This window comes from Schistocerca gregaria, chromosome 6 (genome assembly GCF_023897955.1).
Source record: "Schistocerca gregaria isolate iqSchGreg1 chromosome 6, iqSchGreg1.2, whole genome shotgun sequence".
In the NCBI taxonomy this organism is placed as follows: domain Eukaryota; kingdom Metazoa; phylum Arthropoda; class Insecta; order Orthoptera; family Acrididae; genus Schistocerca; species Schistocerca gregaria.
In genome coordinates, this window is record NC_064925.1 from 79,809,933 (window position 1) to 79,829,534 (window position 19,602).

Here is a 19,602-nt window from a genome sequence, read left to right on the forward strand (position 1 = left end):
AGAGAACTTATAAATTCAAAAAGCAGTAATAGAGAAGAAACACACAACAAACAACCAGACAGATCAGCAGCCAGACATTATTTAAAATAATAAAAGATAGTCTACAGAAAGAATAACCTCCTAGACACCACAAAATAATGACTTGCAAGTATTATTATCAAATAGGGCAATTTACTTTCAATTTTGAAGTGAGAGTGCTGTGTACATCACAGAAGTGCCTAAATATAAGAATTTACTTTGATGTGTTAATATTTGTATCTCCTACCATTAAAATGTATTGGAAATCCCTCACCACATTTACAAGAAAGGCATCTATCTCTCTGAGAAAGCTATCGACAGAGCTTCCTGAAGATCTGTATAATCCAAGAATGTAGCATTTATGTCCCTGTAACTTAGCCTATAGTACAAAAAAAAAAAAAAAAAAAAAAAAATCTCTGTGCTCTTCGCAACCATCCCTGGAAAATTATCCTGTATCTCATTTTTGATGAATATAACAACCTCACCTCCTTTTGTGTTTCATTTTATTGAAATATTAAATTCCTTGAAAACCAATTACATTGTAAGCTCGTAATCCGTTGTGTGTCAGACCATGCTCTGTGATAATTAATACATTGTGTGCCTCAAAACCAGTATGCACTTACCTCTCTTCTGCTTTCCTCACAGCATACTGAATGGTTCGATGTAAGATTCAGAAACATACCTTTTTATCTGTACATACCGTTTCGCCTTTTTCGTGACTATATGTATAAAAAAATCCTGTTGCATAGGCATCTTGTATCTTGTGCTTTTGCACTGTATCTCCTCCTCTGTTGCTGGCCAGCCTTCTACAGGTGATTTTAACTCAGTTCCTGATGATTCTGGGTGCTGGTTGGTCTATGAAATATCAGTCGCCTCCAGATGATCCAGATAGATGTAGTCATACTTGCTCCCAGTGAAGTAGGCGGCATCGAGGTCTGACTGATCTCAATAGATATTTGAACTTATTTTGTGCTGTGGCCTCAGTCCCTGCTGCTGGTATGGTACTGTCTTAGCAGGCAATCCCAGCCATTCCTCTGTCCTCACAATAAACAGTAGGTGGTGCAGGCTCAGACCCTCTGATCTTGACTACATCCTGTAAATGCCTGCACAGCTTCTCTTTTCCTTGTTTCCTTGCATAAATAGATGAATGACGTGCCTGGTGTAGTCATTCTTGTTTTTCACTCTTAAAATATAATAGTAAAGTTGTGGTAGAATGTAAATTATTTAATAGTAAAACACACACACACACACACACACACACACACACACACACACACACACACACACACGTGCGCTTGCTCCTACTTTTGCCCCTAACACCTACATTATACTGGCTTGTGTATACATCTGACACAACATAGGGACAAGTGTGTGTGTGTGTGGGGGGGGGGGGGGGGGGGCATACACACACTGTCCCTAGCACCACAAAGAATTTTTTATTCTGGAAGCTAGCAAGTTGTGTGCCTTTCGATGACTGAACATTTAGCTGCTATTTGGTAAGTGATCTCCTTTACCCTCAGTTATGTACTATTTTAGCCATAGGTAGTCTGCTTTTTATTTTCCTCAAACAGCATGCATTTTCTGTCACCTGACTTCTAAGTACCTAAAAGATTTTGCATGATCCAAGGTCTTCTCTTCCAATGATGTTTTAATGGAAACTTCATGTTTATTGATTCTCATAACTTTGGTTGTTCTTATTTTTATCTTCATCCCTACTCTTCTGGTATTATTCCTCTTCTTGTGTCATTTCTGTTGTTTCCTGTACTGCTTCGGCCGTATGTTTCTTACCGTGAATGTGGAGAAGTGTTGGTGGCCAATACCCTTTTCTTATCACCTCTTCCGGGGCCCATCTCATTTGTTTCCTCATTGTCAATACTTACTACCACTTCGTGTCTTGTGTTCAGTTCCTTTATTAGGGTTCTGCCCTTTCATTATACATGAATGTCTTTCAAACTCTTCAGGAGATTGGTCCAGTCAAATATGACCAAAGCTTTTTCTCAGCCAGTCAAACAGATGAAAATGAATATGTTCCTGATTACTTCAGCATCATGTGCCATTCATAGCATCTGATGTTCCTTTCTTGAATCTGAATGGATCCTCCACCATGTTTTCCTTAATTTTTCTATGAAAACTTCTGAGTACATGCAGATACACTGCCTTTTCAATCGTTCACGTGTAATTAATTGTCATATAATCTTAAGTCTTTGGCATTTTTTTTCTAGGGTAAAAGTAAGTGTTTGGCTTCAACCAAATCTTGAAGTCAATTGCCCTTGTCACATATTGTATTGATAAAATTTGTCAGTCTACTTAAATACTGCTCCATTTCCCAAGGCCTTTAGAGCTTCAACTGGTACTTCACTGTCCGCCTGCTTAGCTGAATGGCAATGTGCTTGCCTCCCCTGCAGCGGACATGGGTTCAATTCCTGGCTGGCTTGGAGATTTTCTCCATTTGTGGACTGGATGTTGTGTTGGCCTCATCATCATTTCATCCTTATCACTGGCACCCAATGTGGCGTAGACTGAAATAAGACTTCACTCGGTGGCCGATCATTTCATTTTTTGGTACTTCACCACAGCTCATTGTTTTGCTCTACTTCAGTTTCTGAATGGCTTTTGCCATTCCCATTGTGTTATCTGTCGGCCACTATTTGTTTCCTTGCATTGCAATTCCTGCTCAGTGGTGGTGTATGATATGCTTTTGTTGCATATAATTCTTCAACATATACCTTCCGTACTCACTTGTTCTCTTGTACACAAACTTAAGCCTCGCATTTTTTGTTGAGTAAGTTGAAGCTTTGTTTGTTAGGTACTCAACTACTGTATACATTTCCATTAATTTTCCACTTCTTCAGTGTCCTTGCACAAAATCCTCATTCATTCCTCGCTGGACTGATCAGTTAATCTTATTACTCTCTTCTTCAGCGTCTATACTTTTCTCTTTTTATTAATTTTATACAACTTACTTCATGCTGCCCATTCTTACCTATTTTTTTCCTCCTCTACTTCTCTGGTCTCTTCTTCTAGAGTTTTCTCTGACACATTTATGCAGAATTTTCCAGTTTTTCTGTAGTTTGAGAGTAGACCTTAAAGATAGTGAATCCATTTTCTTACCGGTTTTTTCTTTTAATGTACTTCAGGTTTGTTCTGCCATCAGTAAATTTTGCTCTGAATCCACCTCTGCTCTCAGGAACATTTTTCCTGTTTGATACTATTTTTGAATATGCGGTTGAATATAACAAAATATATCTGGTATTGTGTTATCACTGTGAGGTTTCCATGTATACATTCTTCAGTGGTGGTTCTTATACCAAGTATTAGAAATCCAGATGTCAAATTGCTCTTAGAAGGCTGTTAGTTTTCACCAATTTTGTTTCGTTCCCTGTGTTTTTCAACTAAATTCTTTATCTTTCCCTACTAAGCTGTTCATGTTTCCTACCTTTATAGTTTGTTCTTGTCCATTTCCTTTTAATGTACATAGATTTACACTTTTTTGTTCATATATTTTATTTATTTCCTCTTCGTCTGTACTGGATATTGGCATGTGAACTTGGACAATCTGCTTATGTTGGGGTGCTCCATGTCATCATTCCTAGCACTCTTTCATTCAGTGATACAACTTACTCAGATTTTTACTGTCCATATCATGTATCTTGTATGCCATTGACCTCCGTAGAAACAATCACCTGTAGGAATGGTTTCTAGTTCTAGGAGCACGAGTGTGTCCACCATCCTCCCACTACTCAGTCCTCTGAAAACCTGTTGGCCATTTGGAAGGAAGAAGTCTCCTTTTCTGTGGGATACTCAGACCTTGCATTGTTGGACATTTGTAGAATATCTGTGCAGGCATTGCCTGCTCACTTCCAGAGAGAGGTAGCATCAGGGTTTTCTCTTCCATTTGTCTAGGACAAAAATCATTTTTCTTAAACTCTCCAGTACTTATGATATCTTGTTGCATTAAAAAAAAAAAGTTAGAAAATGTGGTGTAAACTTTTGTTGTAAGGGTCATCATGATCTGAATTGAATTTATATTGCTTCTAAAAATAAGCATTTTTTAAAGCAATTAATTAGTTTATTACGATTTTTACCTGTAGGTAGAACTTATTCTGGAGCAGATGCGTTTATGCCTGGCCAAAAAGGATTATATAAGAACACAGATTATATCAAAGAAAATTAACACAAAATTCTTTGATGATGAAGGCACACAAGATTTGAAACTGAAGTACTATAGGTAAGCTTTTATCACATTACAGAAAATTTAATTCTGGAGTGCTTTTAACATAAACAAGAAAGGTTCCCATAGCAAAGGTTATACTTTTGCTTTATTCCATAATTTGCTAAAGGTTAACAAAGTAATTCTGTAAACTAAACAAGACCAAAACTTTATTTTTTGTGTAATGCTTGTAACATTTTTATGCAACCTTTTTTTTTTAGATTGTCAGCACAATACTCAAGAATTTTTGTACTAATGTAATTTTTTACACATTTGAGTTATAGGAAGGCAGTCATCACCTGTAATTAGTTGAAGTATTACCACTGTATCATTCAGTAGATATTTTGGAATAATGTTTTTGTTATGTGACACCTTCGCACACTGCAGTATAATATATTTTATACAGCCTGCTCAGAAACCCCATTTATTGAAAAATTACATACCACCCCTCTTTTGAAAATGAACGTACACTAGATTTAATTTTGACCATGGCTAACGTTTTTTATGGTTTTCTTGTTCTGTATGATGAGCTGAATCATATTGCTCCGTATTAATACTTTCTGAAAATCATTTGTATGAACAGAGTCAGCAGAGTGGAACATTTTCGTTATGTGTTATTAGAAAAATTGAACGTTGTGTTGTACTGTAAGATGCTAACAACAGCATGGGCGTAATGGACCAAAATTTATTCCTCTTGCTATACTGGTGAACAACTGTTGAGAATATAGGCACAAACTTAGAAACAATACAGGTTCTGATACAAGCAGTTGCCAACAATAAGTACGAATTCAATATAAGGGCGAGCGCCTGCTGCGCTGTGCTTATAAAGGAGAAGGTTCCGTTAGACTGCAAGTCACATGCCATGTTGTGTGCACAAGTTGTGTGGACCACTGCAGGCGACCTCTTGTGGCCAGCCTGAACAAAAGGCTTTGGTGCAATGTTCAAAGTGTAGCACGTGGGCATCCTGATGCCACGGCACATATCCAAGCATTGTGTGCAGGATTATAGACTCCCTTTACCCTCATGGGAAGGGTGGTCTGCTGCTGCAGTATTCCTCTGCAAATTACCATAAGAGAGGACAAATGACAAAGGCACTGGTAGCATCTCGACATTAGATTCCTCGACATGGTGGAGTTGCTCCAATGGTCAAGACACTGGTTGCTTCTTTGGGGGACGCTCGGACGCTAGGAACACAGATGTTGAAGGACCCGAAGGCACTGGCCTAGCCAGCAGCAGAATCACCAGTTGCAGTGATGCACTGCAACTGGTTCTGGCTATGCCAGTGCCCTTTACACTTAATGCATCTTCCCTTGCAGCTGGGACGTCCATAGAAGCTGGGACAGGTGCTGTGGAAGGAGGCGATCCCTGTTGTGTGAAGGCGCAGCTGGTCATGGTGGCGTGCCACCACCCCATCACGGGTGTGCATCATATAGAGACAATATCTGTGGCAGCTGTGGACCATGGGTGGAATCCACTTCAGTTGGTGGCCAAACACTTGAGCACAGACAGCAGAGCCAGGAACAAACCAAGACATGGACCCTGCCGATGGACATCAGTGGAGTAGCATGAGCAGATGCAAGAGAGCGCGGGGTTGGCGACTGTGATCTCAGCCAGACTCCTATAGGAACTCGAGAAGCGTGTCAAGGTGTCATCCGTGAAGAAGTCCACGATGTACTACTAGATTTGAATTTTGAACATGTCTATGAAATGTCTGCCTCACCGTTAGGTTGTAGGTGAAAAAGAGATGCAGTCACGTGCGAATGCCTAGAATACAACATGGGGTTATGGCGTAAAATACAAACTGTGTACCATTATCCGTCACAAGCGTGCATGGCAATCCTTAAATAGACAAACTTTTCGAGGGGTCCTGAACCGTAAACACGCCTGATATCGAAGGAGTGGCTAACACATGGAAATTTATAGAAAGTGTTGACAACCAACAGCCAAGCAGAATTTAGGAAGGATCCCGCAGAATCAGCATGGATACTTTCCACGGACACTGCAGTCTGGTCCACGGGAAAAGCGTAGCCTGCTGTGATGCTAGTTGGGTGGCATACTAAGAACAGGGCGTGACAGCATGCACAATGTCACCATGAATGCTGGGCCAAAACACATGCAGACGGGCCAGTAACTTGGTGCACAAGGACTCGCCCTCCCCTATCTTCCTGGTGTATCAGCGGAAGCACATCCCACTGGAGGCTGTGTGGGATTACAACCCTGAATAACAGCCAGTTCATAGCTAAGAGATCACCACCGTCAGATACTGAAATGTGTTGCAGAAGGCAAAATAGTTAGACAAAAGATTAGAAACTCTGTCCAGAGGCCTGTCTGGCCAACACTGCTGAATTACGTGAATAACTTCATGCAAAACCAGATATGCAGTGACTTAAACTGTGATCTGAGAGCATCCTTCCACTGCACATGACACCTCAGCACCTAAGTGGAAACATAGGAGTTCATTCCAATCAATTGTGGAGTCCTGCCCAGTCAGAAGCTGGGACAGCACATTGGCATTGGCATGTTACACAATAGACCAAAAATGTATTTCATAGTTGTAGCGAGGCAGAAACAAAACCCAACAATGGAGGCGCTGTGCTGCTTTGGTGGGCAACGAAGCAGGAGGAATAAACAATTAAACTAATGGCTTGTGATCACTAATGAGGTGGAACTGGTGCCTGTACAAGAACACATGAAACTTTTGAGAGCATAGTCAATAGTAACTGCTTCCTTTTCAACTTGTGAAGAGTGCTGCTAAGTGGAGTTGAGCAATTTTGATGCAAAAGCTGTCAGACATTCTGAACCATCCACATATTGATGTGCGAGAATAGTCCTGAGTCTGTCATGAGAGACATCCATAGCCAAAACCAGGTGGTGGCTGGGATGGAAATCAGCTAAACAGAGCAGAATGTAATTTAGCTATCAATGGCGTGAACACACGTTTGCAGGCCAGCGTTCACTGAAAGGGAATGTTCTTGTGGAGCAAATCGTGGAAGGGATTGATCAATGCAGTCACGCCCAGGATAAATTATTAATAGTAAGCAATTTTACCTATAAACACTTGGAGTTCCTTTACGTTTGTAGGGCAAGGCAGTGCTGTGACTGTAACACCATTATGGCGCGAAGGCTGAACACCATCCCAAGAAATATCAACAGCCAGAAGAAGTGTGATTTGGCCAAGTTGCATTTCAACCATGCAGTATATAAGACTGAACAAGGTGCGTAAGTTACGTAAATGCTCTTCTGTGGACACATCTGCTACAAGGATGACATAGAGATTGTTGACACATCCCAGAACAGGCATTGTCAGTTGTTCCAAAAATTATGAAAAATTGCCGGGATAGAGGTGCTGATATTGGTACAAGCCGAAGGACATATTAATATTAAGGAGCCATTTAGAATCCTCATTCAGTGGAGCCTGTAAATAGGCTTCATACAAAAACTGGCCCCCGGTGAGTTGAGCCAATAACTCGTATGGACGGGGTAAAGGGTAGATATCAGTGGTAGACTTAGTATTAACTGAAACTTTAAAGTCAACATAGAGGGAAGGCTGATCAGTAGTTTTTTATCAATCACGGGGCAGCATCATAGACACTAAAAGTGAGGAAGTGTTGCCAAAGACAGTTCTTCATATATCTCCCATCTTTGGCCAGGTCGTCATAAGGGGAGAAAGGCAGCAGGTACACCAACAGTGTGGAAGCCTGCATAAGCAGTGTGGCAGAGAAGTTTGTGGTAGCAACTGTAAGAGTCTGTTCCGCTCAAGGAGAGATGGGAGCACTACCTCCAGGGTCAGAAGAACTGAAGGAGCAAAGAAGTAGACTGAGCACACGAAAGTGAAAACCACACTCAGTGCCATTTGCAATGCAAGACACAAACACTAGCATGACCACAATGAGAAAAAGTTTATTCTTCTCCCATCCACAAGCAAACAACAGTTGAGAACATAGACACAAACATAGAATCGATCCAGGTACTTACAGAAGCAACTGCTGACAATCACTATGAACTTATTATGAGGGCGAGTGCTTGCTGTACTGTGCTTGTGGGGAGGAGTGCTCGAGTAGACAAGACAGCGCGGCGGATGCTGAGCCGTGTGCACACGTTGTGTGGCCCACTGCAGGCAGCCTGTGGGGGCTGGCCTGTGCAGTTGCTGTTGGCAGACTAGTCAAAGTGTGACAGGCTGGTGGCCTGACGCTGCGGAACATGTCCAAGTATTACATATAGTGCTATAGCATAAGTTGATATGGATACGGAAAGAAGGCAACCAAGGAGAATAAGATATATAATGTTTATAAACAATGGAGAATCAAGGGTGGAATAATGATGTGAATTAGGCTAGTCTCACTACCTAGAGGATGCATTAGGTGGCAATCCGCATCATTTCAAAGTAGAGGGTATTCAGGTATCGGACAAATGCCTTCATCAGAGAGGGAAACGTACACTCTTTTTCGTACACGTATAACTGGCACACATGAGGCTACTGTCCCCTCTGGATACTCTGTCTAGTTTTAAGTGCAGCAGTCTGCAGCTAGTTGCTGCTGCCTCTTTGTGGTCAGTACAAATCTGATCTGTCGTAATTCAGATTGTTATAATGAATACTAAAGACAAAAAACAGAAAGGTGGCAGTCATTGGGGAAAAGATAGTAAAATCTAAGAAAGAGAATAATTTGAGTTGTGGCTAATTTAGGTTGCATAAAGAAGAGTACAAAATGTGAAAATTCTTTGCAGTACATGCTGAAAGTCATGTTTGTAGTGTCTATTTTAAAACAGGTAAGGGTAATGTGCATGAAGACATCATATATAAAAATGCTTGATGTTACTACATTGTAATTAAAATTAATTCAGAAGACCGTTTTCACCAGCACCAAAATAAAAATCTGATCTGTCTTTGCATCACTTGGCAATAAACTATCCAGATTTTCTCATCAACAGCAGTATGATATCTAAATTTCTACCAAAGTGCCTGTCAAAACTTTAAGCCTTCTGTCTTTTTGCACATTTTCACAAATAAGGTGCTGATATTTATTGGTAATACAGGGGTGTTCTCCAACATTATCATAATAATCAAAGCAGACGAAATGAATTAAAACTTGTGCTGCAGCCGGGACTCAAACCCGGGTCTTCTGGCTTGTTAGGCATAAATGCTAACCATTACACCACCGCAGTATGATGATTGATGTTGCTGCACGAACTACCTAAACTGAGTGCTCTCCCCAGCGCAAACTACAATTCATTTTTCCCTCACATATTGTCACTACTGCCAGGGCTTTCCGATATTGGCAACCACCCTAGCATTGGACGTAATGGGGTATCCTTGTACCATTGGTGATCTTATAGATCTTATAATTAAATGTGATGGTGTAATGGTTAGGATTTCTGCCTAGCAAGCAAGAAGACCCGGGATGAGTCGCGGTCGCAGCACAAATTTTACTTCATTTCGTCTTCTTCAATCATTACCATAGATAATAAAAAGAGACTTAAATGGTTCTGGGAAATGTTTAATTATATTATCAAATACATTTTTTTCCATTGCATATGTGAAATCAAAGGCCAGTGTCAAATATTCCGGTATCCTTCACTGGGATGATCTTCAGACAGCATAATCTTAATCAGTTTTGGTGAATTTATAGCCTAATGAAAATATTCTGCCTAGTTGTAGTATCTATGTGAAACTTCTTATGCAGTTGAAAAAAAACTTAGTATTGAATCATATTAGCCTTTTCTCAAGAGGACTAATGGACTTTAAATTCTTGTGAGATGGGAGTCTTTTTGATCAGGGGAACTGTAAACTGTTACTGCACATGCTACTGACAGCAATAATGTGTAGCCCGTGGTGGCCATTCTCAATAACGTGTTACCTGCTACATCTTTTTGTGTCGCAGCATCAGTGGCTTTGGGATTGGGTCATTCCCAGGTGCACTAAAGACTTCACAACATTAGAATCTGAAATGATTAAATTGGCGTAAAAAGTGACATACAGAGAGCTGAGATAAGAGATCATAATTATATTTAGATCTATATTTGCAGACCACTTTATTGCATGTGATGGAGGATGCTCTGTGTCCATTGCCACTTCTCCCTTCCCCTTTTTCAGTTGCAAATGGGTCATGTGATTAATGATTGCTGGTAAGCCTTAGTGTGACCTCAAATCTGTAATATATATGAGATATACGCTTTGTGATCAAAAGTATCCAAACACCGCCAGAAACATAAGTCTTTCATAGTAGGTGCATTGTGCTGCCACCTACTGCCAGGTACTCTGTCAGTGACCTCAGTAGCCATTAGTCATTAGACATCGCGAGAGAGCAGAAGGGGTTCTCCACGGAAATCAGGGACTTCAAACGTGGTCAGGTGATTGGGTGTCACTTGTGTCATATGTCTGTATGCGAGATTTCCACACTCCTTAACATGCCTACGTCCACTATTTTCGATGTGATAGTGAAGTGGAAACGTGAAGGGACACGTACAGCTCAAAAGCGTACAGGCCGACCTTGTCTGATGTCATGACAGAGACCGCCGACAGTTGAAGAGGGTCATAATGTGTAATAGCCAGACATCTATCCAGACCATCACACAGGAATTCCAAACTGCATGAGGATCCACTGCTAATACTATGTCAGTTAGGCGGGAGGTGGGAAGACTTGGATTTCTTGGTCGAGTGGCTGCTCATAAGCCACACATCATGCCAGTAAATGCCAGACGATGCCTCGCGTGGCGTAAGGAGCGTAAACATTGGGTGACTGAACAGTGGAAAAACAGCATGTGGAGTGACGAATCACAGTATACAATGTGGCGATCCGATGGTGGGGATGGTGACTGCCCGGTGAACGTCATCTGCCAGCATGTAAAGTGCCAACAGTAAAATTCGGAAGCGGTGGTGTTATAGTGTCGTTGTATTTTTCACGGAGGGGGCTTGCGCCCCTTTTTGTTTTGTGTGGCACTATCACAGCACAGGCCTACATTGATGTTTTAAGCACCTTCTTGGTTCCCACTGTTGAAGAGCAATTCGGGGATGGCGATTGCATCTTTCAACATGATCAAGCACCTGTTCATAATGCAAGGCCTGAGACAGAGTGGTTACATGACAATAATATCCCTGTAATGGACTGCCTGCACAGAGTCCTGACGTGCATCCTACAGAACACCTTTGGGATGTTTTGGAATGCCAACTTCGTGCCAGGCCTCATCGACCGACATCAATACCTCTCCTCTATACAGCACTCCATTTAGAATGGGCTACCATTCCCCAAGAAACTTTCCGGCACCTGTCTGAACGTATGCCTGCGAGAGTGGATGCTGTCGTCAAGGCAAAGGGTGGGCCAACACCATATTGAATTCCATCATTACCAATGGAGGGTGCCACAAATTTGTAAGTCATTTTCAGCCAGGTGTCCGAATACTTTTGATCACATAGTGTATATAGGAAGGGAGAAGTGATAATATTGGTCAGCTATTCTAGGAACATACGGTGTTGGAACTTTAACAGTAAACCACATGATGATGCACAGTGCTTCTCGTCCAACATCTGCTGCTGGAATTGGCTGAGCATCTCTGACACTTTTGTAAGAAGTAAATGAACCTGTAACAAAACATGCTGTTCCTCTTCATTGCATTTGTTGTAACTGCGACCAGGATGGTCGCAGGGTAGCAACGACGGAAGGCGCAGCGGGACCCGCAGAGAGGCCGCAAACAAAAACACAATGGAATAGGACGGACACAACAAACATAGGACGGAACAAATACAAGACCGAACAACAGAGCCACAAGGAAACAAACTCGTACATGAACCAGGAAGTAAGCAGTCTAGTGCAAAGCAAGGTGTAACCCGACGTGAGCAAGAGTAGACCGACTGGCTGAGCGAGTGGCCATCGTTTAAGTATGCTATCGGGGGCACCACTATTGGCCGCTGGGACCACATGTTCCACTGTGGCGTCCCCACACTAAAAGTGGGCCAGGAGGTGCGCCACCACAGCTTAAGGCGTGATGGTGCAAAGACCTCTGTGGGTCTTCGGCGTCCATGACATCTGGTGCGGATTCAAATTCTGCGGCGCGCGGTACCAGAGCATCGTCTTTCTTTCCTCTGTCAGTCCTATCTCCTGTAGATCTAGACTGACAAGCAATATTCAAGTATTGGTTGAACGAAAGTTTTTGCAAGCTACTTCTCTCGTGAATGGACTGCATTTCCTGTGGATTCTTCTAATGAATCTGTTTGTTGTCTGTCTTTTTGGTGATTGATTTTATTTGGTCTTTCCACTTCAAATCACTCTATGCACATACTTCTAGATATTTTATGGAAGTAATTGCTTCTGGTGATTGTTCTGCAATTGTGTAATCATACAATAATGGGTCTTTCTGCCTGTTCACGTGCAATAATGTAAGGTGCATATGTATTCACAGTTAAAAGTAACAGTTAATACAATTGCCTGTCCTATATGGCATGGTTCATGGCAGAACGTAAAATAATTTATTCGTAAGTTATTGTGAAAAATAATCTCTGAAATAGATCACGAAAACTACATGTTCTTTCTATTACCGATTTAGACTGAGCATATGTTGTCGCTAGTAATTGCCTTTGCAGACAACAATGCACATTGTAGCACACTACACATTAATTTTGACTCTTTCTCTTCACTGGCATGTAATATTGCTTTGTCTCTGATGAATGTATTTCAATGAGCGAAGGTACGTAATGAATAAACAGTGTGGTGATATAATGTGTAAAATCAATTTTTATTTTATCTCTGACTTAATACATGCCTTAAATGTCCATTAGCCAAGGGAGAAAGCAAGAACAGAAATGGGAATTTAATATGAGTGTGATGAGGTTTATAAGAATTCTTAGCAACCAGTGAGTCATATCCGAATATGACAATTCACGTTGAGTGCGTCAAGTGTCCGTGTACAGTTTCTAAATCTCTGGCAAAGATAAAATATATTGCAAATTATGAACATTTCGATATGACATAGTGTGTTACATTTCTCAATGTTGAGGGTTAATTGTCAATCCCTACAACAAGCATCAATCATCTGCTGGTCTTCCTGCATTTCGCTTCAGTTTTCTGTGACTTCTCTGTGTACAACAGCATCATCTGTGAAAACACGTTGAACTTCTAGTGTTATCTTCTTGGTCGTTTGTATATTCCATGAAAAGTTGTGGTCCAATTACACTCCCTTGTGGTATGCCTGAAGTTACTTTTACCTCTCAAGATTTCTCCCTGTTCAGAGTGACATGCTGTGTCCTATTTTAGAAACTCTTTAATCCAGTAACACAGATGGTCTGGCATTTATTCATTAGGCTGTAGTGTGTAACTGTATTGAAAGCCTTCCGGAAGACAAGAAACATGGTCTCAACCTAGGTGCTCATCTACTTCTTTCTGGGTCTTGTGTAGAAACATAGCAAGCTGGGCTTCATGCAGTCGTTTTCAGAACCTGTGTTGATTCCAACAAGAAGATTTTCACTCTCCAGAAATATCATCAACATCAAGATAAAACAATGTTCCAAAATTTTGCCGACAGCAGATATATTGGCCTTTAGTTTTATGTATCTGTTTGACAATCTTCTTGAAAATGGTAATGACCTACAGTACACTGTAGCTACAAATTCTTTTCTGTATTCTGTGTACAATCATATTGGCACCTCATCTTATACTATAATCTCTCCTGGTTTTGAGTAACTTCAGTTGCTTTTCTATGCTATGGTCATTTCCATGACCAGGAGATCTAATACGGTGCCCTTGAGAGTTGTTTCTTTGTTAAGCTGCTGAAGGTAAGTTTCAGATAAGTCTTTTAGAACAGTTGCACATGGTTCACTGACCTTACTACCCACCTTAATCACTCGAGCCTCCCATGTGTAACTGTTAAATTGAGACATCCACCTAATACTACAACATGAAGAAGAGATTCACACGAAACATTCTGCAAGTTTCCCCACAAATGTTGCGCCACTATTGCTCCTGAGGCAAGGGCATAAAAGTATTCGGTGGCCCTGTTTGATCCACCTTTAACATACCTTTGCCCAAATTATTTTGCATTCAGAGTCTGTACTAACCTCAGTAGATATTTTCACATTTTTTTTTATGGCTGTTAACACGCCTCCACCACTGGTATTCAACCTATCTTCCCGATGTATGCTTCACTCTGAATTTAGAATTTCATTCCTATCAACAAATGGTTTCAGCCATCTTTCTGTCCCTGGCACTATGTGGATTTTGTTACTGTTTTTAAGGAGACTAGTTCTGGGACCTTTCCATAGACACTCCTGCGGGTAATCTCTACTATATTACATTTCCTTTTTACGATCTGCCTGTCTTAATTCTACTCTCTTTGATTAATGGTAATAGTATTTTGTCTTGGGTTTACGATTATGACTCAGAGACAAAGCTACAATTGTCCCAGTGGAAGAGCCCGGGCTCTCCAAGACCCAGAAAAGCAAGACAGGTGAAGAGCATGGTCATAAGTTTCTTTGTTACCAAGGGAATTGTACACAAAGAATTCATCCCATGCAACCAAACAGTGAATTTCACACACTACTGTAACATTTAGCAATGGTTCCGTGAAAACGTGTGGCGGTGATGGCACGAACTTTAGCGCCAAGGGAACTGGCTGCTGCATCATTACAACATGCCCTGTCACACATCCTTGCTCACCGGGACCTTTCTGGCAATAAACAACATGGCTGTTGTACCCCAATCTCCATACTCATCAGATTTGGCACCTTGCGACTTCGCTCTATTCCCAAACTGAAACTCAAGTTGAAAAGCTGTCAGTCCAACACTCTAGAGAGAATTCAAGAAGCATCACTGGTGGTGATAAACACCCTCAAAGAACAGGACTTCCAGAAAATGTTTCACCAGTGGCAGAAGCGCTGCGACTGGTGTGTACCTGCGGGTGGGAACTACTTCAAGGGTGACGGTGACCGTTAGTTCAAAGGTGAGGTTTTCAACAGGTGGCAGCACCAGCCCAAAAATTTTGGATAGCACCCCCTAGACTTCTCACCTCATAAAATTATTACTTATTACTAAATAGTGGTCATTTACTATGAATATCCTTTACAGTGCAATAAAACTTAGCTCATAGAGCTGTAAGTATTAATAAGCTCAATCCAACCATAGCACAACATTCCTTTGTACTGAGCAGCTTTGTACTCTTCACATAAAGGGAAATAACAATTCTGCCTCGTACAAAAGTAGTACTTATTATGTACCATAACACATACTTCTGTCAACCAGAATTAATTACTTTCTCCCTCACCTTCCTGTCTTACAAATTCCTAGAAGACCTCTTTCTGGATCAGCCTCTCAGCTTTGCACTTTATCCTCATCACCTCTTTCCTTACTAGTTCCTCTGCCTCACCTCAGTTAGAGCACCTGGGTCCTCAAACCCACTGTATACTACATCTTAATTAATGATAATGTTCATTAAATATACAATGAAAGAAGTGCCTCTTCCATCCAATCTCCAACTATTATATAACATGTGTAAATAAATTATCAAAATTTCCCTTAAAGAAATGTCAAACACAATTTATAACCCCTCCCACCAAATCCATCTCAACATAATAACCACAACCTACTTGTCCACGAATAATAATAATAATAATAATAATAATAGTCTATGTCAATATGTCTTTTACGTGTTGCTGTGAACCATCTCTCAATGTTAAGAGTAAAAACCTGTTGTAATTGCCGCAATGTGACACAGATAAAAGAAGAGTTTTAATGATAGAAACATATGAATCTGGAATGAGGGAAGAGAACCGTTACTTCTCTTGCAGAAGAATGAAAGGAAAATAAAGGAAAATGTGTGTCTGGATTGATGAATTAGAGAAGACAGATCCCCAAAAACAGATTCCCATCCCACCCTCACCCCACCTCAAGGAAGCATCCCTAGTCAGTTCTTCACTGAGATGCCAGAGGACAATGTGTGATCGGCATACCCTACAGAATAAACTTCTCATGGATCTTCACCAATACGCTGGAGGATGAACTGTTCAGTATGTTTTACAGAATTGACTTGTCCCAGTTTCACCCATACAGATCCTGAAAACTGATCCTACCTACACTACTGTGAATAACCTGTAGGGAATAGTTAACAACATGTTGGTAATCAGTAATAATTAGCCTTTTAATCATCAGTCTACATGTCGGTGGTTGTTCACAGTATTTCACCACTGTGAAACGTACTTATTTAGTTATACTCTGTACTTAACGACTTACAGTACCTATTTAACAATTTGTATGACCAGATCTTCTCTATAAAAGACATGTGAAACCCAACCATCATACATAAATGATAGGGAAGGTATAACACCCTGCTTGTTACAGTATGTATAATTATTCAATTATAGTTTGTTGTGAAAGGTCATAAATGTTGTTTATTAAACATACCTTCACCTTTTTGGAAGCTGGGTCGGTTAGTATGGTTGTTTTAGTGTGTGGCATTCTTATAATTATAAAAGATCCTTCATACAATGTATAAAACTTTCTTATCAACTTCTCTCTCTTACAGCTGAGTTCATGGTTTCTCGCCAAAACTAGGTCCACTATCTTATAGGGTGTTGGAGCCCCTGTTTCCCATCTGTTTTCCTTTTTTTCTACTGCTTTAATTAGTAATTCCTTAATATTATTTGTTGTCACACACTGTAAGGATTCATTTAGCTTGGACCATTCTTTATATTTCAATTTATATTCTCCCTCTACTCACCAGTCAACTACATTGGTGGGTGATACTGTAGTAACTGAGTGGGGCATTTCGATCAATATTTTTTGGAAGTTCCCCATCTAATCATTCCACTTAGAATGCAATACATGCGACATAACCTATTTAATTCACACACAGTTCTTGTCGCTGTATATGGGTGGTGTTTGGAAATAACATATGATCTACCATATCCCAGGACAGAAATTCTTTACATTGCCTATCTGTAAATTGGGTACCATTGCCTAATAGCAAATTCTTCGGTTTCCCTACAAGTGTAAATTAATTATTGTTCAACTTTGACCCAACATGATTGGTCATGGCTCTATTCAGAGGATACAGTTTAATTAACTTTGACCAACATTCAGCCACAACGATGATGTACACCATTCCTTCCCATTGTCAAGATAGTGAACATTATAAGTCCATGACCACAAAATCTCATAATGCTCCTGCTGTTATGGGGTACCATATATATGGCATGCATCTTCGAGGTCTGTACTTTAACTTCTAACACATACTACATGACTTCAGTCTTGTCTAAACATGTTTCTTAAGTAATAATACTTTCTCACATGCATTGCCCACTTCTTTAGCCCAAAATGAGGGTGCCCTAAGTGTATATACCATGTTAATAGATCTACTGTACTAATTTCATACTTAGTAACCAATTATTAATATTTTTATTTTTATGGAAGTATAGTCCTTTATGAATCTTCTATTCCTTACTGTTGTGATTTGGATTTTGTTCTAAGTAATGAGCATAGTTGCACAACATATCATCATTTTGTTGTTCCATTTTTAAACTTTTATAAAGTAGTCTAATACATTGATCTATGAAAATGTTCTTTAAAGTTACGATGTACTAGTATTAATCTCTGACCTATACTCTTCTATCCGCCACAAAGGGGTATTTAGTGCCTCCTGTGGTAGAAACATCCTGTAATAACCTATCATTCCAAGCTATAATTTGCTTCTTGTTAGATGGCTCTGGACATTTGCTTATACAGGGTGTATATACCCCAGAACAACTGTAAAATACCAGAAAACCCCAAGAATTTTTTTTTATTCTTGAAAAACCTGGTAATTTTTTAGAAGTCTGGAAATTTTTCATTGTTTCAGTTAGCAGTTTTTTTTTATACTGGTGAGAACTGAAACTAACAAAGAATTTTACTTTAGCCCACTGCTGAAGAATTATACTGCTGCAATAAAACATGCTGTTGTTGTGGTCTTCAGTCCTGAGACTGGTTTGATGCAACTCTCCATGCTACTCTATCCTGTGCAAGCTTCTTCATCTCCCAGTACCTACTGCAACCTAAATCCTTCTGAATCTGCTTAGTGTATTCATCTCTTGGTCTCCCTCTACGATTTTTACCCTCCACGCTGCCCTCCAATGCTAAATTTGTGATCCCTTGATGCCTCAGAACATGGCCTACCAACAGATTCCTTCTTCTTGTCAAGTTGTGCCACAAACTTCTCTTCTCCCCAATCCTATACAATACTTCCTCATTAGTTATGTGATCTACCCATCTAATTTTCAGCATTCTTCTGTAGCACTACATTTCGAAAGCTTCTATTCTCTTCTTGTCCAAACTATTTATCGTCCGTGTTTCACTTCCATACATGGCTATACTCCATACAACTACTTTCAGAAATGACTTCCTGACACTTAAATCTATACTCGATGTTAACAAATTTCTCTTCTTCAGAAACGCTTTCCTTGCCATTGCCAGTCTACATTTTATATCTTCTCTACTTCGACCATCATCAGTTATTTTGCTCCCCAAATAGCAAAACTCCTTTACTACTTTAAGTGTCTCATTTCCTAATCTAATTCCCTCAGCATCACGCGACTTAATTCGACTACATTCCATTATCCTCGTTTTGCTTTTGTTGATGTTCATCTTATACCCTCCTTTCAAGACACTTTCCATTCCATTCAACTGCTCTTCCATGTCCGTTGCTGTCTCTGACAGAAGTACAATGTCATCGGCGAACCTCAAAGTTTTTATTTCTTCTCCATGGATTTTAATACCTACTCTGAATTTTTCTTTTGTCTCCTTCACTGCTTGCTTAATATACCGATTGAATAACATCGGGGAGAGGCTACAACCCTGTCTCACTCCTTTCCCAACCACTGCTTCCCTTTCATGTTCCTCGACTCTTATAACTGCCATCTGGTTTCTGTACAAATTGTAAATAGCCTTTTGCTCCCTGTATTTTACCCCTGCCACCTTTAGAATTTGAAAGAGAGTATTCCAGTCAACATTGTCAAAAGCTTTCTCTAAGTCTACAAATGCTAGAAACGTAGGTTTGCCTTTCCAATAAAACATAAACAAGAGAATAACACCAAAATAAAACTTGAGTTCCAAAGAAAATGTGCCATATACAACAACAGAACACTGTGCACACACAATCATCAACCAACAGCAAAATGTGTGAGAGACTGTGCAATACTTCGTAACAACAGTCTGTGTTTGAAGCATCTTTCTCACAGACCTCATTTTGAAAAGCATGACATCAAAACTGTTTACATTTCTAACAGGCCGTGGGAAAACATTGTTGATGGTGGTTTGAAAAGCATTAGTTTCAAAGTAAATTTCCTTTTATGCAAGATGAATTAAGTTTCATGTGACTGTGCAGTGAATTTCTTAAATCGTGAAGACCAGCCATTTATGCCA

The 19,602-nt window shown here is 40.2% G+C and overlaps 1 protein-coding gene across 1 annotated transcript in view; it reads left to right on the plus strand.

Moving 5' to 3' along the window:
• Positions 1 to 19,602, plus strand: part of LOC126278396 (26S proteasome non-ATPase regulatory subunit 12) — an 86,689-nt gene that overhangs the window by 16,234 nt on the left and 50,853 nt on the right. Inside the window, exon 5 of the mRNA XM_049978496.1 lies at positions 4,110 to 4,246. Coding sequence (XP_049834453.1) covers positions 4,110 to 4,246 — 137 coding nt within the window. The remainder of the gene's footprint in view (positions 1 to 4,109; positions 4,247 to 19,602) is intronic.